This window comes from Carcharodon carcharias, chromosome 8, assembly GCF_017639515.1.
Source record: "Carcharodon carcharias isolate sCarCar2 chromosome 8, sCarCar2.pri, whole genome shotgun sequence".
NCBI lineage: Eukaryota > Metazoa > Chordata > Chondrichthyes > Lamniformes > Lamnidae > Carcharodon > Carcharodon carcharias.
In genome coordinates, this window is record NC_054474.1 from 54,621,487 (window position 1) to 54,645,443 (window position 23,957).

General features: G+C 43.1%; 1 protein-coding gene and 1 long non-coding RNA gene across 4 annotated transcripts in view; one reads left to right on the forward strand and one right to left on the reverse strand.

Moving 5' to 3' along the window:
• ecscr (endothelial cell surface expressed chemotaxis and apoptosis regulator) overlaps nt 1-917 on the forward strand; it is a 59,045-nt gene extending 58,128 nt beyond the window's left edge. For all 3 annotated transcript variants that reach the window (XM_041193514.1, XM_041193513.1, XM_041193516.1), the window contains one exon: nt 750-917. In XM_041193514.1, the coding sequence (XP_041049448.1) occupies nt 750-766 (17 nt within the window). In that variant the 3' untranslated portion in view covers nt 767-917. The remainder of the gene's footprint in view (nt 1-749) is intronic.
• Nucleotides 918-12,720: 11,803 nt separating this feature from the next.
• LOC121280990 overlaps nt 12,721-23,957 on the reverse strand; it is a 36,419-nt gene continuing 25,182 nt past the window's right edge. The window contains exon 2 of the long non-coding RNA XR_005943783.1: nt 12,721-13,660. This is a non-coding gene — a long non-coding RNA (uncharacterized LOC121280990). The remainder of the gene's footprint in view (nt 13,661-23,957) is intronic.

Consider the following 23,957-nt stretch of genomic DNA (forward strand, 5'->3'; position numbering starts at 1 on the left):
GGTTTGATGATGTCGTGAAACTGATTTATGGCTTTCTTGCCATATTGCTCACTTGAGCCACTGACCACACCCGGGCAAGGAAAATCCCAGTCAGGGGAGAACAAATGGGAGAGGAAGGCCTGGTGAGAGGAAGAGGGTAGAAGGGAGGGCAAGAGGAGGAAGAGGAGAGAAAAGTACAAGAGGAAGTTAAAAAAGAGGGAAGAAGAGGGCAATGCAGGGAAAGAGGAGGGAAGGGGAGAGTGAGGAGAGGAAGTAAGGAGAGAGGGAGGAAAGTAAGAATGGGGCAGGAACTATAGAGAAGAGGCGAAGATGGGAAACGTAGGTGAGGACGGGGGGAAGAAAAGCAGGAGGAGAGGCAAGTGAAAGAATGAAGAGAAGGAGAGGAAGGTGCACTTGGAGGTTGTCACTATAATGTTAGGTACTGCCTAATTAGTCTCAATTAGTCAAATGTTACATTCCTGAGGCTCCTTTAAGTGCAGGACCTTTGAAATCCTGAGATCACTTACCATGTTAAATATATAATAGATCCTATCATTTAAATAATAGATACCGTCATTTAAAAAGCATTTATTTTTTCCTAAGTTTAAGAGCCAGTGCTGGAAATGTTTGGAGATCCAAGATGGTGCATGTCTTGAGTGATATTCTTCTGTTTCTCATTATTGATTTATCCATTTTGACGGTGGCTATGTCATTACTCTGGACTATTTCCTGTTGCTGTCATTTATTAACCTTTTGTTAATTTATTTCAGCTGGTATAAAGAAGTGACCAGAGACTGATTTTGCAGATAGGTATAAACTACAGAGGAACATGGAGAAACTCTGACGATACAACATGGCAAACTCAATTTTTCACCTTATCTATTAGTACATGGTTCTGGCAAATATTTTAAATAAAGCAACTTCTGAAAACCCCCTCATATGGCATCACGGACTAATATGTGAACTATTTTCCAGTGTACTTTATCACTTTGGGTACTCGAGTATGCTATAGCATAGCAACATTTATACAACTTGTAACTTTATAAATTATATTTTTGTTAATCATCGTTTTTGTCAATAGATGTCTAAATAATAATGGAAAAATTGGATGGAACATTGAGAATTTTAAACATATGCTAGATTTAAATGTGTTTGGATTACCATCCATGTTAAACAGGAATGTCCTCAGTTTAAAGGTTTGATTCAATCCAAGATGATTAGATTTGGATAGGGAAACAGGCCCTTAACATCCTTCTAAGATTCTGCTCACCTACCCTAGAAAACCTGAATACACATATACACCACTGCTGCTATTGAAAAGAATATTAATTATAAATTGAATACAACAAACACATTCAACATAGCACATGAAGGGAAACACTACAGCTGACTATTTACTTCATTTCTATACATTTAGCTTGAAAATCATGACCCTACCGCACCCCCATCCCATGACACATTTGTTTAGAAATTATAAAGGAATTCTCCATCATAAAAATAATGGGGCCATATTTGCTGCAGTAGAGCCTGGAATTTTGGCAGGATTTTTTTAGACCAGGTCTTGGCCTACACTAGGAATATCTGCTGGGCCTTGCGAAGAGCAGAAAACCACCTCCCCTTCCTTCTCCCTCCAAATCTTACAAACCAGTGACGCAACAATGTGGAGCCAGGGCTGGGGATTCTCATGCGGAATTTTCTTTGGTTTGAACCTGTCAGAAGTAAGATGGAGTTTGGTAAACCAAAACGATGAGACATACTGACCTCCAGAAAGGTGTCAGTGGGCCTCACTGAGAGGGATCTAGGTCAGAGAAGAATTGTGGATCCTTGAAAGAGTGTTAAGACATTTCTATTATTAGTCCCCTCACATAAGAGATCAAGGGGAATCCATATGGAATTTCTTAGGAGTTGGTTTGGGCAGCCCCCAAACCATCCAGATGTGGAAGTTCTCATCATACAGACAGGTACGAGTGATTTGTCGTGTGCTGGTCCCATTATAAATTACCCACCCTCCGACTGACCCCGCAAGTTTCATTGAGTCTAGGGAAGATCAATGGTTGGCCTAATTCTAGGGTAACTGCCATGTTTGCAACCTGCAGATTTTCTTGGGTAATTCATTTAGCTTTACTCATTCTTTCGATAAGAAATTAAAAGAAATTAAATGATTTATATTTTACATTTTAATCCATAAACAGAATTCTAATTCATTATTTCAGAAGTTTTATGATATTTTGAAAGTGACACGCCAAATTGGTTCCCCTGACTTCAACACTGCCATTGAAATAAAATAATGAAATTCTCCAAAAATTAGAGTTTTGGAAGATACAGTTGTCAGAATTCATAAGATTACAAGAGTCCAGAAATTACTGCTTGAAATATTAGTGGATGTATATTTAATGCTGTGGTAATTTGAGGTAAGAGAGTTTAAGTAGATTGACCACATGATTGCATTACTCAATTGCTGTGTAGCAATGTCCACATAGTCAATCAGTAGTTTTAGAATAGGATTTGGTCTGAGAAGCACACATGTGTTAGTGCTCCGTTACTTATGTTAATAAACAGCTTGTGCTTCATCTTACAATGGTCTCTTCGTCTGCATCATCTTGACTGTCAACTCACTCATTTGTAGATAGGCGTGCAACTGTGTTCGGTGAGCAAAGCGACCTGATAGAAGGACCATAACAAATGCATTCATATGACATTCCTCTGTCTGCTGTTTATACACCAACCTTAACCTATTTATAGTAAAAGTGTTAATACTCTGTCAAAATAATGAACAAGTTAAGCTTTCCAACACTAACTTCATTCATGTTTAGTTTTAGACTAAGAAGACAAGATAGTTTGAAATGAGGAATGCCTTTGAGGCTACTTGATCTCACGTCTGCAGAAAACCATTCCTACTCTCTTTCCATTACAATAATAAATTGTTTCCTAAATGACTTTTCCTGGCAACTGATCAGCTTGCTTCAATATTAACATTGTTGTCTCTGAGTAAGATTATTGGTTCAAGCCACCAAAATAATTTGAGTATGTAACCTAAGCTGACATTTCGGTGTGCAACAAGAGAATGCTGAATTAGAGTTGCAGTTCAGTAGAGGGAACATTAAATCAAGGGCCCATCTGCACATTCTGGAGGATGTAGGAAGTGCTTCTTATTCTTCAATTTGAACTGGTCAGTATTCATCCCACAGACAAAAAAAAAGCAGTTTAAAAAATCAACCACCTCATTTCCTATTTATGGAACCTTGCTGTCCACATTTGGGTGACATGTACACCCATAATTGATTTCTTGTCTTCTCTCTTCAATTCACGTTGATCAAAGATTTCTGCTACTGACTGGTTCCATAATACATAATGTAAAACTCATGTCAAACTACTTCTTAAAACATTAGTTTGGCTAGACTAAGACAAACAGTCCCTTGCTAGATTGGATTTCTTTTTGCACTGTATTCTGTTCTGACAATGGCATGTCAAACAGGCCCTTTTTATGCCATGGACTTTCTGTCAGCCACAGTGTGATCATATCGTAAAAGGACAGCTGGTAAAAAAGCCAGATATTAAAGCAGTGTCATCATTTTAAATAATTTTGTTAGGTTTTCTACTACACATCGGGTCCCATATAGGTATAAAGAAAAAGTAATATTTTAATAAAGTATACCTTTTGACAAAGTATTATTTGAAAGCTTTTAGAAAAGCAAAAAATTGATTCAATTCAGCTAAATATTAAAATCTGTATTCATGATTATTATGAACCACTTTCACATTGCTTTCATCTGCCATGCCATAATTAATTATATAAATGTCTAAAATGCAAGTGTACAAATTGTATATGTAAGAAAATGTTCTCAATTCCAGTGGGATAGTGATGGTGAATACTGATTGTTTTGCTGTCATTAACACCACAAAATCCAGGCCTACACCTATGAGAAATACAGGAGAATATGAAACTTTCAGCCATAAAAGTCCTCTAATTTGGTGGCGAAAGTGACTTTTAAAAATGTATTCGTTCTTTAAGGGATGTAGGCATCACTGACGTGACCAGCAGTTGCTGCCCACCCCTAATCACCCTTGAACTGAGTGGCTTGCTAGGCCATTTCAGAGGGCAGCTAAGAGTCAGCTGCATTGCTGGGGATCTGGAACCACATGTAGACCATACCAAGTGAGAACAGCAGATTTCCTTCCATAAAGGGCATTAGTGAACCAGATGGATTTTTGCAACAATCAATGATAGTTTTACAGTCACTATTACTTTCAACTCCACATTTTATTAATCACATTTTAAATTCCACCAGCTACTATGGTAGGATTTGAACCCATGTCCCTAGAGCATTAACATGGGCCATTGGATTATTATGCCAGTGGCATTACCACCACACCACCATCATAGACAAATATAATGAAAAACTGATAACTTTATTATTACACACATGCTACAACACCACAATTTTGAACAGTTTAAGTAGTTGATTCCAATTAAAAGTAGATACATTTCCCAACACAAGCCTCTTAATTGTAGTTAGGGAAATCCATATTAATTCACATCTGATCAAGCATAGCATTCAAATGTAGATACCACTTCTCTTTTACTCTGAATACATACATTCACTATTTCAAGCTTGTTCAACCTTTTTGCATGGGGATTCCCCGTGTGCTCTGCACATTTTTTTTTTCCTCATTCAAGGAGACGATGATCAAATTTCAGTTAGATAAGTTTCATATAGCATTAAACATGAATTTTTAAAAAATATCAAAGCACTAAGTTGATAATTTCAAAAAAAAATAATAAAAATGCCCATTAAGAGGTGCCAAGCAGCAGAGTTCACCAATAAAACCTTTCTTGCCTTTTATCTTAAGAAGCAGAGCTAGAGAGAGAGACAGGCTAGGCCACAAGTCCTGGTCACCCAGGGAAGGGCTGGGGAGCAGGCCTAAGCTAGGGAGTTGGGTGTAACTAACACTGTCCTTGCATTTGCCTCTGGTGGCACAAACTCCAAGATGGCCTAGGCGGAATTCATACGAAAGTGGGATCGGAAGTGGGTTGCCTTTCAGCCTCCTTTCCTAGCATGCTTTGTGGATAGGTTTCTGGGAGGGAGGGGGAGGAAGGTAGGATCTCTGTCCGGCTCACTCCCAGTCTCAGAGTTCTCCCCCTCTCACACTCACTCACACAGAATCACTCACACACACACACACACACACACAGACTTTCTCACACACACACACACACTCTCTCTCACACAAACTTGCTTACACAGACTCATTCCCCACTTGGGTCCATGAAGTTTGGACACTTTACCTCAGGAGGAATCAATCAGATGGTAGTGGCTGGGCCCTCCTCCCATCTTTAGGGCCTTCCCAACCTCCACCCCTCCAAGAACCTTGCCGACCTCCACCCACTCTGCAGACTTCTTGACCTCCACCTGCGCTGCAGAACCTCCTGTTCTCCACCAGCTCCACAGACCTTGCCAACCTCAGCCTGCTCTGTGGACCTTCCCAACCTCCACCCGCTCTGTGGGCCCTCCCTACCACCACCTGTCCCATGGATCTTCCTGACCTGCACCCGCTCTGTGGGCCTTCCCTACCACCACCTGCCCTGTGGATCTTCCTGACCTCCAACCGCTCTGTGGACCTTTCCAACCTCCAGCTGCCCTGTGGATCTTCCCGACCTCCACCCACTCTGTGACCTTCCAAACCTCCTCCTGGTTGCCGAACACATTGCTTCCTGCTTGCTACCCTCCTCACCATCCCTCTCCCGAACCCTTGCTTGGGATGGCCCGCAGAGTGATCATCAGCATTATCAGGAAGCAGCACTGCATGTTCTCAGTCAGCTCAGCCAGTGAGTATTTGTAAATTTTACTATTTTATTTCAGTTTTTTAATAAAAAATATGACTCTGATTTTCCTCGTAGCCTCCCCACCTGCTCTGCCATCTTGGTCCTGTGCTCCTTCAGGGATGGTGCCTGCGCGGGTGGGCAAGAGAGAGAGTGCGCTCTGAAAATAAAGGAGCAGCCACTCACTTTCACACTGCTCGCTGCACCTCCAATGAGAGACTGATTCTCTCCAACATTTGCTGCTGATAGGCTTGCCTGTGAGCCTATCAGCAGCAAACATGGGAGAGAAATGGCCTATAATTAGAGAAACAACTCCTTGCAGATCTTTCATTCAACTTATTCGTATCTTGAACAGTGAGTCCGTGGGATACAGAGCTTTGCGAGTAGGGTTGCGGCCCGCTGGCCGGGTTTTGGGCAAGCCTGTGTTATTTCAAGCAAAAAACGTTTATTATGTTATCAGTTTTAATAATCAATTAATTAATTGTTGTCAATCCATTGTCATTAGTCACCTAAAAATAGCAAATAAAGTTAGAGTCATTTGATGTTAAATAGGATCATTTTATTTATATTGCTCAAATGAGCAACAGTTAAAATTGTAATTTTAAATTGAAGTTTAGAGATATCTTCATGCAAATTTAAGAATTGTTGGCTAAATAGTTTGCTAGAATTGTAGAATGTGTAAGGAATATGTATAAGGAATTTCACCTCTTGTAGTAATTATGCCTTAATTTAGTGTGTAATGCACCTTTAAGAATAATACATATTAAGGGAGATCACATGATCTGTAGTAACCAATAGGAGAGTGGTGTGGGCTAACTCAGTAGTCAGTACAGAGATAGAGTTGGAGTTGAAAGCACGCGAGTAGTTGCTGCTGAGTATATTGTAAATAAACTTAATGTTTCCACCCAAGAAGTGTCTGCAGATCAACTTTATCATTAATAATAAAGCTCAGCTATCCGGCAACAAACTGGCAACGAGGATAAAACAGGATTGAACAGAAGAAATCAAGTTAGAAAGAAATTGGCACTGTGCCTCACCCAGGGATTATAAATAGCAAGCTCTGTTAGAATTGAAGTTAACTACTCTCAAAATTCAAAACTGATCCTTTTGAACCAGCCATAGATTATTGGTCCTAATACATAGAACATCTCACATTCTTTTTTCAAGCAAACAAGATTATGGGGGAAGAGAAGAGGTGAGCAATCCTCTTGAGTACTTGTGGGAGCAAAACCTACAGTCTGATTCAAAGTTTGATGGCACCCAGTGCCCCATATTTTATGAATTTCGATGAATTGGTGGACCTCCAATTCTTGATTAGTATCGAAGATAAGAGCCCATGGGATCCAAGGCAATTTGGCAAATTGGATCCAGAATTGGCTGAGTGGCAGGAAGTAAAAGGTAATGGTCAAGGAGTGTTTTTGTGACTGGATGTCTGTGTTCAGTGGGGGTTCACAGGGATTGGTGTTGCATCCCTTACTGTTTATGGTATATATATACGATTCAGACTTGAAAGAAGGAGGGTTGATCGGTAAGTTCACGGCTGACACGAAAATTGGTGGGGTGGTAAATAGTGAGGAGCATAGCCTTAGATTACAGGAGGATATGGACGGGCTGGTCAGATGGACTGATCAGTGGTAAATGGAATTTAATCCGGATGAGTGTGAGGTGATGCACTTGGGCAGGACAAACAAGGCACGGGAATACACAATGAATTGTAGGACCCTGGGAAGTAGCGAGGATCAGAGGGACCTTGGTGTGCATGTCCACCGGTCCCTTAAGGTAGCAGGACAGGTAGATAAGGTGGTTAAGAAGGCATATGGGATACTTGTCTTTATTAGCTGAGGCATAGAATATAAGAGCAGGGAGGTGATGCTGGAATTGTATAAAACACTGGTTATGTCACAGCTAGAGTATTGCATTCAGTTCTGGAATCTGCATTAAAGGAAGGATGTGATTGCACTAGAGAGAGTGCAGAGATTTACCAGGATGTTGCCTGGGCTGGAGAGTTTTAGTTATGAGGAGAGATTGGATAGACTGGGGTTATTTTCCCTGGAGCAGAGGAGATTGAGGGGGAACATGATTGAGATGTAAAAAATTATGAGGGGCATAGATAGGGTAGACAGGAAGGAACTTTTCCTCTTGGTGGAGTGATCAATAACCAGGGTGCATAGATTTAAGGGAAGGGGCAGGAGGTTTAGAGGGGATGTGAGGAAGAATATTTTCCCCAGAGGGTGGTGGGAATCTGGAACTCACTGCCTGAAGGGGCGGTAGAGGCAGAAACTCTCCTAACATTTAAGAAATATTTGGATTTGCATATGCGATGCCATGGCATACAAGGCCATGAGCCTAGTGCTGGAAAATGGGATTAGAATAGTTAGATACTTGTTTAACTGGTGCAGACTCGATGGGCTGAAGGGCCTTTTTCTATTCTGTAGACCTCTATGACTCTATGACCCTGTGAAGAGTCACTTTCAACAAAAGCCCTCAGCCACGATGCAGAGGTTCAGGTTTAATTCACGAAATAGAGCACTGAGTGAGACAACTGCATGCTACATGTCAAATGTGAAGCAGCAAACGGAACATTGTGAGTTTGGTATGACTCTGAATGACATGCTCAGAGATCATTTAGTGTGTGTTGTGAAAGAGGACACTATTCAGAAAAGATTATTGTCCGACGTAAATCTGGACTTCAAGAAGGCGCTAGAGATAGCGCTGGCCATGGAAAGTGCAGTAAGGGATTCAAAAGCAATACAGGGGGTGCGAAATGGCACCATCCTCCACATCAGAGAGGAAACCTAAGTTGAAAGAGGCATGAAAAAGCGAGACTCTGCCAAGAAGCAGGAAATAGCCCCCACTAGCTGAAGAATAAAGAAAAATAACTTAGCAGCGAAATTGAAGAATAATTTTAACAGAGGTGGAAACAAACAGTCTTTTGGCGATTAGCAGTTTAAAAAAATCAAGTGCTACTATTGTCACATAAATGGACATATGATGAGGCAAAGCAAGGAAAGGTTCATGCAGGCTTGCAAACAAAAGAAGAAGCCCAATGAAATCTACAATGTAGCAGTGCCTGAAACAACAAATTCAGACATTTACACATTGTTTAATCTAAAAGGTGGAAAGACAGAACCAATATTTATTACAGTAAAAGTAAATGGCAAACCTGTTAGAATGGAAGTGGACACGGGAGCTTCCACTACAGTAACTGGGGAACATACCTTCAGATACTTGAATAATGGTGAATATCAATTAAGTTTAGAAGAAACGGATGCCAAGCTAAAAACATATATGGTTGAAGACATTCAGGTAAAAGGCATAAACAGAGTAACTGTCAGTTATGGAAGCCAATCGGCAAAGCTAGCATTGTTAGTATTGAGAGGCTGAGGACCAAGCCTTCTAGGGCGAAGTTGGCTAAGGGAAATCAATCTTGATTGGCCGCTGAGATTCCCAAAGGAAGCTGGAAGCTTTCCTGTTTTGAAAAGGGAGTGTGTAAGGACTCAACAAGAAATGTAGGCTGTCTTAAGCCAAAACCTGGAAGAACAGCAGAAAAAACTCGGAGAGACCCTGACTGATGACAGAGTTCGAGGCGAGGTGAGCAACCTTTGAAGCAAAAGAGAAAACCTGTTGAAAGACCTTCACACACTACAAGATTCCCTCAGGTCAAAGTTTGTATCTCTGGAAAAGTATAAAGAGAAACAGAAAGAATTCAGCACCTCGCTGAACAAACTGAAAAATGAGTTGGCAGAACAATGCTCAAATTTCCAGGAGGCAGAAAACAAATACAAAAAAAGAGATGAAAGAGCTAAGGAATCAGCTAAATGAAGCCAAAGAGGCTTTGGAGGCAAAAGTCACAGAATTTTCTAGCAGAAGTAGTCATTTCCGGCACGGCATTTACGAGTGCTGAGTTTCAAAGGTTTATCAGCCTCAACAGTATCACTCGTGAAAACCGCACTGTACCAACCTTCCTCAAACGGACTGGTCGAAAGGGCGCTTCAAACATTCAAGACAGGCATGAAAAAGCTAACTGGCAATTCCTTGGCAACCAAGCTAGCATGCTTTCTTTTTCATTATATGACTACCGCTCATACAACAGGTGTCACACCTGCAGAGTTATTGTTGAAACACTGTCTCAGGATGAGGTTGAGCTAAATAAGGCTGAATTTAGAAGGGAAGGTGGAAAGGAGTCAGGGAAGCTAGAAAACTAGACATAACTGGCATAGTCGTGAGAAGAAATTTACTGTGGGAGAGCTGCTATACGTGAAGAACTTGGGGGAAGAACCAAAGTGGTTACCGGGTTAAGTAAGTGCAGTGACTGGACCTCTACCTCACCACTCTCTGTTTCGTCATCCATCCCAAGCCACCATAGATAGCTGCATGCTATGGTCATCATTCGGGAAATTCCTGGACGGGCACTGTATAGTTCAATTAAAAGTGGCTCCCTTTCTTTTGGAGGAACTATCACTCATTCTCCCCACAATAAGATCCTGACTGGTTATTTCATGTCTTTTGTTGAAGTACAGTTTCATTTCGTCAGATAGGGACTTCTGTGACCAACTATGTCGTGCTTGTTGGTTGTGAGTGGTGGCCAAGTTGGTGCTATAGATAGAGTTGATCTGCAGTCACTTCTTGGATGGAAACATTAAGTTTATTAACAATATACTCAGCAGGAAATATACATGTGCTTTCAACTTCAACTCCATCTCTGCACTGGTTGCTGAGGTAGCCCATGCCACTCTCCTATTGGTTACTACAGATCATGTGATCTTCCTTAACATGTATTACTTTTAAATGTACATTACACACTAAACAAACCATAAATACTACAAGACGTTCCCTGGGGGGGGGTGTTGGATCTTGGGGGTGTGAGGGGGTATCAGACCTCAGGGGGGTGTGAGGGCGTATTGGAGCTCGGGGGGGATGAGGGTTGGACCTCGGGGGAGTGTGGGGGGTAGGGGGGTCATGTCGGGTCAGGCTTAGGGAAGTTGGGTCAGGGGTTCTGATTGGGTTGTGGGGGTTAGGGCGGGTTGAGCATGAGGTCGGGTCGGGGGGTGTCAGGCTGAGTGGTGGATCAGGTTAGGGTGTGAGGGTTGGGTCGGTGGGGATGTGGATTCAGCTCACGCTGGGGCTGCGGATTGGGTTGGGCATTTGGGGTGGGGGGGTGGTGTGTTGGGCCTTGGGCAGGTCTGGGGTGAGAGTTGGACCCATGGAGGAGGGAGGAGGAGTTCGTGAGGCACTGGGGAATCCCATCGGGGGTTGGGGTGTGTGGAATACCACGGGGGTGTGATTTTTCTGGGGGGTTGGGGGGAGTCCCCTGGGGGGGTTGGGGTTGTGGGGGGACTCCCATGGATGGGGGGATCGATCTGGGTCTTTACAATAGTTACCCAGAAGTTGGGAGAGGTTTTCATTCTTTTAACTTTTTCTGGGTAACTATTGGTATAACACAGTCAGAACCAACCGAAGTTTGTGTTTTAAACACATTTTCAGATGGGCAATTGCCCCGAGGAAATTTGCACCTCTGGGTTATTGCCATGCAAACACTTACCTGGGAATTTCTGAAGAGGATTCCCCAGCTCATGTTTGGGATTCTCCTCAAGTCTGATGCTGGGGAGCTCGGAAGTTACCGTCCAGTAATTAAAAGTGTACTGAGAAGCTGCATACTGAATGTGGAACAAACCTGAATATTTCTCAAGCAGTAATCGCTATTAAGCAGAATTAATTTTGTTTAAACTGAAATATTAAAATAATTGACTGTGAAACTCGAAATTGTTGGCCAGAATTTTTCTGGCCACTTCCAGCATGAATGACACAGTGTGCCCTGATTGTAATGGTGCTAGTATTCGCATGCCATGTGTGTGCCTGAAACATATAGATGGGCGGATCATGATGTCAAGCAGTGAAATAACGCTGATTTGGCGCACAGCCTGTCACCTTGGATCTTGCAGCTTCCCTTTATGCCTTCTCTTAATCAGTCCCAGCAGAACATGCATTCTGCTGCATGACGGACCCTGTCACTAGTGCTATTTAAAGGGAGCAGCATAGGATTTTCAGGTGAAGGGCTTTTGACTGTCTTTTGTTGCTGCAGGGTTAGTGGAAGTACTGTGTTGCTTGTTATTAAAAGAGTTTGGAAAACATTTGGGCTGAGCTTGGCTTAGAGATGGAGCACTGGCAGCAGAAAAGGGCAGCTGTGTGCAGAGGGGGGCAGAATCCCCAGTGGTGTAGGATGTCATGGGCTACATTCATGTAGCCTTGTGGGTCTCACATGTTTAAAGGGAAATGTACCAAAGCCATAAGGCTATTACTCGATGAATGTGTAGTTGGTGTGTGACCACGCCCATAAGACCTTGTTAGTAAATGCCCACTTTCCAGGCATCAGTCATGATGCATTCATCTTGTGCCAGTCAGCCTTGCCCGCCATCTTTGGACCATCATGACGAACCTCTGCCACCCAACCACACATGGGCAGTGCATCTATAATGAAAGCCATACTTTCACAAGGAACATCATTGAGAAAACCATTAGCATACTTTAACAATCATTCTGCTGTCTGTTCTACTCGGGGTGAGCCTTCCAGTACTTACAGGTGCATGCCTCCAAGTTTGTGATGGTCTGCTACATCTCCCACAATCGTCCTTTCATGAGGATGCAGCCTTGTCACCAGATCTTTGGGAGGATACCTTGGGAGGAGGAAAAGAAGGAGGAGGAAGGGAAGGAGGAGGAGGAGCAGAAAGGGACAAGATATTCAGGACACCTCCACTCTGGATGGTTTGTATGAGAGTGGATACACAGACTCTGGTTTTACTGAAATATTATCCACACATCACAGTTGCTCCACGATTCCCTGCCTTTCAATCCAACTGACACATACCATCACACCATGCACTTGGCCAAAATCCTGAAATAAAAACCACCAACAAATAAACAATTATTCCATAACAATTTTATCAAACAACGCTCCTAATATACATGCTAAACTGATCTGTTCAGCCTTGTGCATTCTCTTAGCGCCTATCTTGCATATACCTTTGCCTGGTCCAGTGCTCCTAGGCAGTACTACACCAGTGGTGGTGGCATGACTGGTGGAAGGCTGCTGACCTTTAGTGAGAGAGACTGCAGATGGCCTTGCAGGATGACCTCAAGCAGCTCTGGGTCTTCCAGACCTGTTGGACTATACCACCTTGACATGGGCAACAGCAGTCTTAACTGGCTGGCTGAAAGGGAGCAGCAAGGGCACTGGCAGACTGCCACTGGGAGGATGAAGGCTGTCACCTTGAGAAAGGACTGTAGGTTTGTGCACCATGGAGCAACTGCCACTCCCCTGCTGCAGTGTCTCAGCAATCCTAGTCATCAATTGCAGGACTGATTGCTGGATTGCTCTAGGAGCCTGCATGTCCTGTTGACCACAGGCATCCACAGCTATGATACCAACAATTAATAGAATATTTCTATTGAGAAAGATAATTGACTGCATTTAAATGGCATTCCAAGCTAACTACAAAACCTGTGATGCATCTATCTGGTAGGTTGAAAAATAATGGAAGAGCATGGTAGCAAGCTGGACATGCATGGCAACAGGCACTGATCTCATGACCTCAGTCTGAACTTCCACTGCAGCATCAAAATATTAGGTGGTTTCTATTTTTGCTGCAATGGAAACTGAGACATTGGCCACCAGATGCTGCACTATGACTGGTGCCACAAGAGCTGTCATGGAGTCAGGCGCCACTTCCACATTGGAAAGGTTGGGGTCCAAGTTCTGCACGAAACCCTGTGTCAAATCCAGCAATTGTGCTTTTCCCTCTGAAGCAGCTCCTCCTTCCTTTCGAGGCACCACTAGCTGAACGAACAGCAGTTCTTGGGTATCTGAAAACAGAGAATGAGAAGTGAAGAGTTGGAATGCAGGAGGAGTCTGGTATACTGACTAAAAGGTATCATTAGCATGACTACGCCAGGCAGTTGCTTGACTAATTTGTGGGACAGCTCTCCCAATTTTGGTACAAGTCCCTAGATGTTAATGAGGAAGGTTTGCAGCATTGACTGGACTGGGTGTGCCTTTGTTGTGTCTATGCATGTGATTGTTTGACATAGATGTTGCAATTGCCATCAATGACAAAGAAGCATAGCAAAAACAGGAAGCTCATGTCTACGCAGAAAGTTACTGCTATAACTGGAAATTCTGTGGTTGGTGACAAAGAGCCGTATGATTGCCTGCAGTCATTTCTGGGAAAACTGCGATCAGAATCAGAAAGTATGACTGGCAGTAAGTTGGTGTAACTGAGAATCCAATAACAAAATATGCTAATCTTGTATAATAAAAAAAACATCTCATTGGTCATTTGTCACTTTTTATACAAGTCGAAGGAACTAAAACTGGAGGAAATGAATGTATTCTTGTATTTCTGGAGTAGATTCAATGCATTATCAATAGAAAGCTAACATTCAACCATAATGTCTAAGCACATTTTTCATATCTGATCTTGTTACCTCACTGAAATGTGCCAAAATTTCCCATCCCACATTGCAAAAGGAAGGACAAGGTCCATAAGTTAAAAGCAAAATACTACAGATGCTGGAAATCTGAAACAAAAACAAAAATTGCTGGAAAAATTCAGCAGGTCTGACAGCATCTGTGGAGAGAAAGACAGAGTTAATGTTTTGAGTCTGTATGACTCTTCTTCAGAACATTTCCATACTACTCTTGCATCTTATCCTAGGCTGACTACACTCATTCTCAGAAATTTGATTATTGAGGCAAACAAGTCAATATGAAATTTTATGTTATTCAGTCCCCTTGTAAAATAAGCAAATTGTCTTGTAATTTATATACGACACAACACACATACATGATGGGCTGCCTCTCTGGGGTAGAATTTCAGCTGGCATTCCCTAATCTCCCACCATAATTTGTTGTTAACACCATTTCCCCAGGGGTTTCAAATGATATTCTGTAAAGATGAATCTGGTGTTTAAGAAAACCCCAGCAACGATTACTGATGTCTGCATAAATGGACATTTTTCTTCATTTACATTGCAAGGTTCAGTGAATATAGTGCAAAAGCTGTTCACCATGAGTGTGGAATTAAAAAAGGCCTATGAACGATTACACGCAATGGAAAGATTCACCGTATGTCCTAAATGATTTAGAGGAAAGCTTAAACCATTTATAACGATCATCTAAAACCTGACATTAAATTAGATAACTTTCGGGGTAGAGTTTCACCATCCACACATAGGCAGAGATCTGATTTTCATTCCATGGATCCCACTACCTTTTCAGTGTGGTCTGGAGGGCCCCTGGCTGATGCAGGATAATCTCTCCCACTTGCCACTTATTCGGTCAAGTCCTCCAGTACAGCATCCAAAAACGTTGCAGCTCATGCTCTCTCATGCTGTGCCATTCTTCATTGTTTCCCAGGTTCATTTCTTGCAAGACTGGCAGTACCTGCTCCAGTCACAATGTACTTCCTCTTTAAGAGGTGCAAGTTAGCTTTCAGTGGGACAAGTGGGTTATGATTTTGGGTTCCCTGCTAATGGGCTGACTGAATGCAACAATCATTCAAATGTGCAGGCAGCATGAAATTGACCTGCTGCCTGCATTACATTGAAGAGGTGTTGGTTAATCATGCATTGATGGAAGAAGTGGAAAGTAGTAGAGATATCCTGTATCAGCAGGATTCAGGAAGCCATCCAGACACGCACTTAAAAAGCAATGGGAGAAGATAGCTGTGGAGGTCAATGCCAGGAGTCAGGCCCCAGGGCCTGGATGCAGTATTGAAAGAAATTCAATGACCTCACACAAGTGATCAAGGTCAGCATATATATGTTTTATTTATTCGTTCATGGGATACAGGCATTGTTGGCTAGGCCAGCATTTATTGCCAATCCCTAATTGCCCTTGAAAATGAGGTGGTGAGCTGCCTTCTAGGGCTGCTGCAGTCCATGTGGTGTAGGTAAAGCTATAGAGCTGTTAGGAAGGGAGTTCCAGGATATTGACTCAGTGACAGTGAAGGAATGACGATATATTCCCAAGTCAGGATGGTGCGTGGCTTGGAGTTGAACTTGCAGGTAGTGGTGTTCCCATGCATCTGCTACCCTTGTCCATCCAGGTGGTAGAGGTCGCGGGTTTGGAAGGTGCTGTTGAAGGAGCCTTGGTGAGTTGTTGAAGTGCATCTCATAGATGGTACACACTATTGCCACTGTGCCATTGGTGGTGGAGGGACTGAATGTTTAAAGTAGTTGATAGGGTGCCAATCAAGCAGGCTGCATTGTCCTTGATAGTGTCCAGTTTCTTGAGTGTTGTTGGAGTTGCACTCACCGAGACAAGTGGAGAGTATTCCATCACATTACTGACTTATGCATTGTAAATAGTGAACAGGCTTTGGGGGAGTCAGGAGGTGAGTTAATCATTGCAGAATTCCCAACCTCTGACCAGCTCTTGTAGCCACAGTATTTATATGGCTAGCCCAGTTCAGTTTCTGGTCAATGGTATCCCCCAGGATGTTGATAGTGGGGGTTTCAGCAATTGTAAAGGCATTGAATGTCAAGGGGCGATATGGTTAGATTCTCTGTTGTTGAAGATGGTCATTGCCTGGCACTTGTAAGCCACGAATGTTACAGCCATTTATCAGTTCAAGCCTGGATATTGTCTAGGACTGCTTCAATATCTGAGGAGTCACGAACGGTGCTGAAAGTTGTGCAATCATCCACGAACATCCCCACTTCTGACCTTATGATGGAGGGAAGGTCATTGATGAAGCAGCTGAAGATTGTTGGGCCTAGGACGCTACCCTGAGGAACTCCTGCAGTGACGTCCTGGAACAGAGATGATTGACCTCCAACATAAACAGCCATCATCCCTTATGCTATGTATGACTCCTACCAGTGGAGAGTTTTCCCCCCCGATTCCTATTGACTGCAGTTTTTCTAGGGCTCCTTGATGCCACTCAATCAAATGTGGTCTTGAGGTCAAGGGCAATCAGTCTCACCTCAACTTGGGAATTTAGTTCTTTTGTCCATGTTTGGGCCAAGGCTGTAATGAGGTCAGGTGCTGAGTGGCCCTGGGAGAGCCCTAACTGAGCATCAGTGAGCAGGTTATTGCTGAGTAAGTGCCACTTGATAGCACTGTCGATGACACCTATCATTTTGCTGATAATCAAGCGTAGACTGATGGGGTGGTAATTGGTCGGGTTGGATTTGTCCTTCTTTTGGCAGACAGGACATACCTGGGCAATATTCCACATTGCTGGGTAGATGGCTGTGTTATAGCTGTATTGGAACAGTTTGGCTAGGGGTGTGGCTAGTTCTAGAGCAAAAGTCTTCAATACTATTACCAAATTGCTGTCAGGACCCATAGCCTTTGCAATATCCAGTGCCTTCAGCCATTTCTTGACATCACATGGAGTGAATTGAATTGGCGGAAAACTGCTGAAAGAATGTTGAAATACCATATCCTACCAACTCTACCAATAGCCTTACATCCTGCTGAAGTAACTACAAACCCATTTCTCAACTGCCAACAACCTCTATTAATCAGGGTTCCTACCTCACATTCATTTGTTTCCTCTCATCCTCATGCACTTATCACTTCTACCAGCCTCACAACCACATCTCTCACTTCGCATACACTGCCAGCTTTTCAACTGTGACAGTCACATCAGCCAACAAAATTACACAATACTCACGAACACACTTCCCTCTCTCTTGCAGGACAAGGTGGTGTACAACCCAAGGCAACAGGAGCTAACCAAGGGGGAACAGGTGTGGCTGAATGCGCAAGGAAGAGATGTTACTGGCCATTATTGGGATATACATTGTTGATGCCATTGCCTCAGGGGCTGAAACCATAAAAAATGAGGGTATCCTCATAACTAATTCCCTTCTCACATCCCACTTCTCCCTCATTCTACACTATCTTCTGATTTGTAAGCTGCAAATGATATAGGCATGCACCTCTTGTTTCTCCCTTCCCACGTCTGCATCACAACCTTACACTTGTGCCTTTCTTCATTTATATACCCAGGAGGACCAATAGTGTTCAGGCAATGGAAGAACAGCAAGAAGACAGTGATGATGGAGACACAGTATCATCCCTTAATTTCACGTTTTCTGTTGTAAGCTCAGATACTGACATGCATTTCTCTGAGAGGGTAGATTCATTAGAGGCGGGATCTGAATGCAGAGAGACACTGGCCAAAGGAGGCCTACAGACAGGGATAGTGCAGCTGTCAGTTCGAGGGTGAGGTCACACACGGGCTTCGCTGCAGAGGACTCAGATGAGGGTTTTGATAGGGTAAAGTACAGAAGAATGTTGATGGTTACGCACCACAAAATGCTTGATGCATGAGAAACCTGCCAGAAATCCTGTGGGCAATATCAAGGTGCAACAGAAGAGTTTGACTCCAACTTAGCATGGTGCTTTGCATAGAGCTTGGAGCTCATCCCTTCCAGCATTACACGCCTTGGAATCCATGTTCTTGGAAAATTGCAAAGTTGGTGGAAAATTGCAGTGAATTCATTAATTCCCTACCTCAATTGGCTTCCTGCCATCAGATTCACCCTGACACCGGGCAAGGCGGCCAGAGAGAGGAGCATGTGGTTGGGGGAGTCAGGTGGTCAATGGGAGGGGGTTGGGAGGTGAGTTGGGGGGAGCTCAACTCAACTCAGCTTAACTTCATTAACACACTTGTAGACTCAACTTGAGGGGTAATGCTGCAGCTTCCATGACAGCATGACCAGCAGTCACCAACAACTGAGTGCTACAGTGGAAGTTCAGATTACTGTCATGGAATTTCAGGTTTCTGTCATCATAGCAATCCTCATGAATTCATGTGCTTGGTCCACTTGCTTCTCTCTGGCAAAAGAGGATGAAATGTAGTTAGCTCTTAACGAATGTAGAGCATCAGTAACCTCCCTTATGCAGCAGTGGACGACACAGTGAGTTGTTGCAAATATTTCCAGCTTCAACCGGGAAGGAACCAAACACATAAAAGTTCATCACAGTCACTGGAAACATGGTCCTTGCTCTGCTCAGAGGTTGCAGTCCTGGCTGCACATAACAGGTAATTTTATCAGACTCTTGGAGGTGGATTTGGAGGCAACGCAGGAGTAACATTAGAGAAAAATGCTTTGGGCTAGTTTGCCAACATGCTTCTGTCTCTGGCCGCTTTGCCTGGGGCCAGGCTGAGTCTGATGGCAGGAAACCAACCGAGGTAGAGAATTACTGAATTAACTGCAATCTTCCACCAACTTTACAATTTTCCCAGCGCATGGATCCCAAGCTGTGTCAGTGTCTGCACAGCGGGAGGTTGGAACAGCATGACAGTTCAGGGCTTTCTAACCTTTAATGGCAAAACATTACAAGGCTGACGTCTCCTGCTTGCCGTTGTGTGAGGAGCTCCTTGAGGCAGCAGCCAGATGTATGCAGAGCAAACAGATCATGATGTTATCATGTTGATTTGATGCCAGCCGTGCCATTTTGGCAGATGTTGACTTTGCCCTCACTAACACCCTCAGCAATATAGCTCTACCGTGATTCACCCCACAAATAAACCGTAGAGGCATTTTGGAGCTTTAAGGACACTCAATTTTTGATGAGGTCTTGCCTACTTTATGATTTACTTGAGATAGTTGGTGTATAGTTTTTCTTGAAACTATTAATTTACACTATTTACTTCATGGTAAGCACATGGTTCTATGGACACAGAATATTCTGTGTCTTGCTCTCTTGGAGCTTCTTGGCCATCTGACCCTGATGTCATGCTTGCATCCTCAATAACATGGTCTCATAAACGTAACAATTAACCCTTTATTCTGCACATATCACCCAAAAATGATCCCAATTTTTCAGCATGTCTGGCAGCATCCGTGGGGAGAGAAACAGAGTTAACATTTCAAGTCTAATTTGACTCTTCATCAGAACTTGGGAGAGATAGAAATTTGGGCCCGTAAATTCGGAGCACTGGGATGTTGTAATTGGGGGTACCCCAAAGATGCCCTGGGGAACCCCACCCTGGATATCCCCATGTAAGGATTGCATGGCAATTGCCTGGGAAATTCAAATTTCCATTGGGCCATTGCCCAGCAATGGGAACCATCAGAAAGTAGTCCTGCCTTAAAAACAGGGCTCATAGAGGCTCTGCTTGCAACTGTAACTAGTTAATTAAATAATTGACTTAATCAGGTTTTCAAATGCTAGGTTCAGAGAGTATAAAAGTAGGCTATCTTATTGTGCTGACTTGGTCTGCACTGGAGTGCTGTGTTTGGCTGCAGTAGAGAGCTTCAGTTAGAGATTGGTGACTCAGGGAGTTTACGGGTTAACTTAAGGGATAAATTCTATCTAAAATCTAGTCTTTCTTTAATTTAGCAATTAACTAAAAGTTGCTGTTAGGATTGGAAGAAGGTGAGTTTTAGACTGGAGAGGAGAGGTCAGCAAGAGTGGTATAAAAGGGCGCAAAAAACAGAGGCCGACACCGGAGAGGAGAGGACCTTCAGGTGGTGGAGTTCGAAGTGATGTCATGATTCAAAAAGTGACACGACACAGGGGAAGCAGCTGATTGGTAATTAGGGTAAGGTGGGTACTTCCACTTTTACCTTTTATACGAATTAAACTGCTGCAGTCCATTAGCTTAAACAAAATAAACAAAATAAGGAGAGGATTTTGGACTGTAGTGAATGTGTTTGGAGTCGAATAAGGCCCCTAGCGTAATTCGTGTTCTTTAAAGGGAATAACTAACTAGGTTAATCTAAAGGGAAGTCATGGCAGCAGAGTATGCGCCTGTGATATGCTCCTCCTGCACTATGTGGGAAGTCATGGACATTTCCAGTGTCCCTGGTGACCATGTGTGCAGAAATTGTGTCCAGCTGCAGCTTTTGGAGCTGGAGCTGTGGGTGGATTATCGTGGAGCATCCGCGATGCTGAGATTGTGGTGGACAGCATGTTCAGTGAGGTGGTCACACTGCAGGTAAAGACTAAACAGGCAGAAAGGGGATGGGTGACCACCAGGCAGAGTAGAGGAAGGCAGGTAGTGCAGGAATCCCCGGTGGCCATCCCTCTCTCTAACAGATATACTGTTTTGGATACTGTTGGGGGAGATGTCTTCTCGGGGGAAAGAAGCAGAAGCCAGGTCCATGGCACCATGGGTGGTTCTGCTGCACAAGAGGGAAAGAAGAAGAGTGGCAGGACTATAGTGAGATGGGGATTCAATAGTAAGGGGAACAGACAGGCTTTCTATGGCTGCAGAAGAGACTCCAGGGTGGTATGTTTCCTCCCTGGTGCCAGGGTCAAGGATGTCTCAGAGAGGTTGCAGGCATTTGAAGGGGGAGGGCAAACAGCCAGTGGTCATGGTACATATTGGTAGCAACGACATAAGTAAAAAAGGGATGAGGTACTACAAGCTGAATATAGGGAATTAGAAGGTGAATTAAAAAGTAGGACCTCAAAGGTGATCATCTCAAGATTACTATCAGTGCCATGTGCTAGCGAGAGTAGAAATAACAGAATATATCAGATGAATACATGGCTGAAGAAATAGTGTAGAGGGGAGGGATTCAGATTCCTGGGACATTGGGACCATTTCTGGGGAAGGTGGGACCAGTACAAACAGGACGGGGTGCATCTGGGCAGGACTGGGACCAATGTCCTCGGGGGGGGGGGTGGTGTTTGCTAGTGCTGTAGGGGATGGTTTAAACTAGAATGGCAGGCGGATGGTAACCTGAGCAAGGAGACAGAGGAGAGAGAAACAACGATAGAGATGAAAGACGGAAGAGTAAGAAGCAAAAGTGAAAGGCAGAATAAACAAGGGCGTAAAACAAATGGGGTCATAGTGCAAAATAAAGCTAAGATGACTAATAACGTTAAAAAGACAAGTGCAAAGGCATTGTATCTTAATGCACGGAGCTTTCACAATAAAGTAGATGAATTAACAGCGCAAATAGATATAAGCAGTTATGGTATAGTTGCAATTACAGAGACATGGCTACAGGGTGACCAAGGATGGGAACTGAACTTCCAGGCATATTCAATATTTAGGAAGGACAGACAAATAGGGAAATGAGTTGTGGTAACACTGTTAGTAAAGGATGAAATCAGGTAATAGTGAGGAAAGATATTGGCTCTGAAAATCATGATGTGGAATCTGTTTGGCTGGAGATAAGAAATGCCAAGGGGCAGAAAATGTTGGTGGGAGTTGTCTATAGGCCCCCAAACAGTAATGGAGACATAAGGGAAGGCATTAAACAGGAAATTGGAGATGCATGCAATAAGAGTACAACTGTAATCATGGGTGACTTTAATCTACATATAGATTGGACAAACCAAACTAGCAATAATACTGTGGAAGAGGATTTCCTGGAGTGTTTACATGATGGTTTTTTAGACCAATATATTGAGGGACCAACTAGAGAGCAGGCTATCCTAGACTGGGTATTATGCAATGAGAAAGGATTAATTAACAATCTTGTTGTGCAATCTTGGGAAAGAGCGAACATAAAATGATAGAATTGTTCATTAAAATGGAGTGTGAAGAAGTTGAATACGAAACAAAGGGTTCTGAATCTAAATAAAGTGAACTATGATGTGCAAGTTGATTATGGTGGATTGGGGAACCTTACTAAAATGGTTGATGGTGGATAGGTAATGGCTAATATTTAAGGAACACATGCATGAATTACAACAATTATTCATTCCTATCTGGCACAAAAATAAAAAGGAAAGGTGGCTCAACCATGGATTACAAAAGGAATTAGGGATAGTATTAGATCTAAAGAGGCCACATGTAAAATTGCCAGAAAAAACAGCAAACCTGAGGAATCAGAGCAGTTTAGAATTCAGCAAAAGTGGACAAAAAGATTGATCAAGAATGGAAAATGGAGTATGAGAGTAAACTTACAGGGAACATAAAAACTGACTGTAAAATCTTCTACAAATGTGTGAAGAGAAAAAGATTAACAAAGACAAATGTAGTTCCCATACAGTCAGAAATGGGGGAAATTATAATGGGGAGCAAATAAATGGCAGAAGAATTGAACACATATTTTGGTTCTGTCTTCACAAAAGAGGACATAAATAATTTCCCAGAAATGTTAGGGAACCAAGGGTCTGGTGAGAGGGAGGAATTGAAGATAATCAGTATTAGCCAAAAAATGGTGCTCGAGAAATTAATGGGGCTAAAGGCTGAAAAATCCCCAGGGCCTGATAATCTATATCCCAGGGTACTAAAGAAAGTGGCCCTGGAAATATTGGATGTATTGGTGGTCATCTTCCAAAACTCTATAGTCTCTGGAGCAGTTCCTACAGATTGGAAGTGGCAAATGTAACCGTGCTATTTAAAAAAGGAGGGAGAGAAAAAACAGAGAATAACTGACTAGCTAGCCTAACAACATTGGTGGGGAAAATGCTAGAGTCTATTATAAAAGACATGGTAACAGAACACTTGGAAAGCATTAACGGGATTAGACAAAGTCAGCATGGGTTATTTGAAAGGGAAATCATGCTTAACTAATCTACAGGGGTTTTTTGAGGATGTAACTAGTAAAATAGATAAAGGAGAACCAGTGGATGTAATGTATTTGGATTTCAAAAAGGCTTTTGATAAGGGCCCACATAAGAGGCCAGTGGGCAAAATTAAAACACATGGGATTGGGGGTAATGCACTGGCATGGATTGAGAATTAGTTGACAGACTGGAAACAGGGAGTGGGAATAAATGGGTCTTTTTCTGGATGGCAGGCCGTGACTAGCAGGGATCAGTGCTTGGACCCCAGCTGCTCATCACAGAATCACAGTGCAGAAGAGACCCTTCGGCCCATCAAGTCTGCACCGACATGTGAGAAACACCTGATCTACCTAATCCCATTTACCAGCACTTGGCCCATAGCCTTGAATGTTATGACGTGCCAAGTGCTCATCCAGGTACCTTTTAAAGGATGTGAGGCAACCCGCCTCCACCACCCTCCCAGGCAGTGCATTCCAGACTGTCACCACCCTCTACATAAAAACGTTTTTTCCTCACATCCCCCCTAAACCTCCTGCCCCTCACCTTGAACTTATGTCCCCTTGTAATTGACCCTTCAACTAAGGGGAACAGCTGCTCCCTATCCACCCTGTCCATGTCCCTCATAATCTTGTATACCTCGATCAGGTCGCCCCTCAGTCTTCTCTGCTC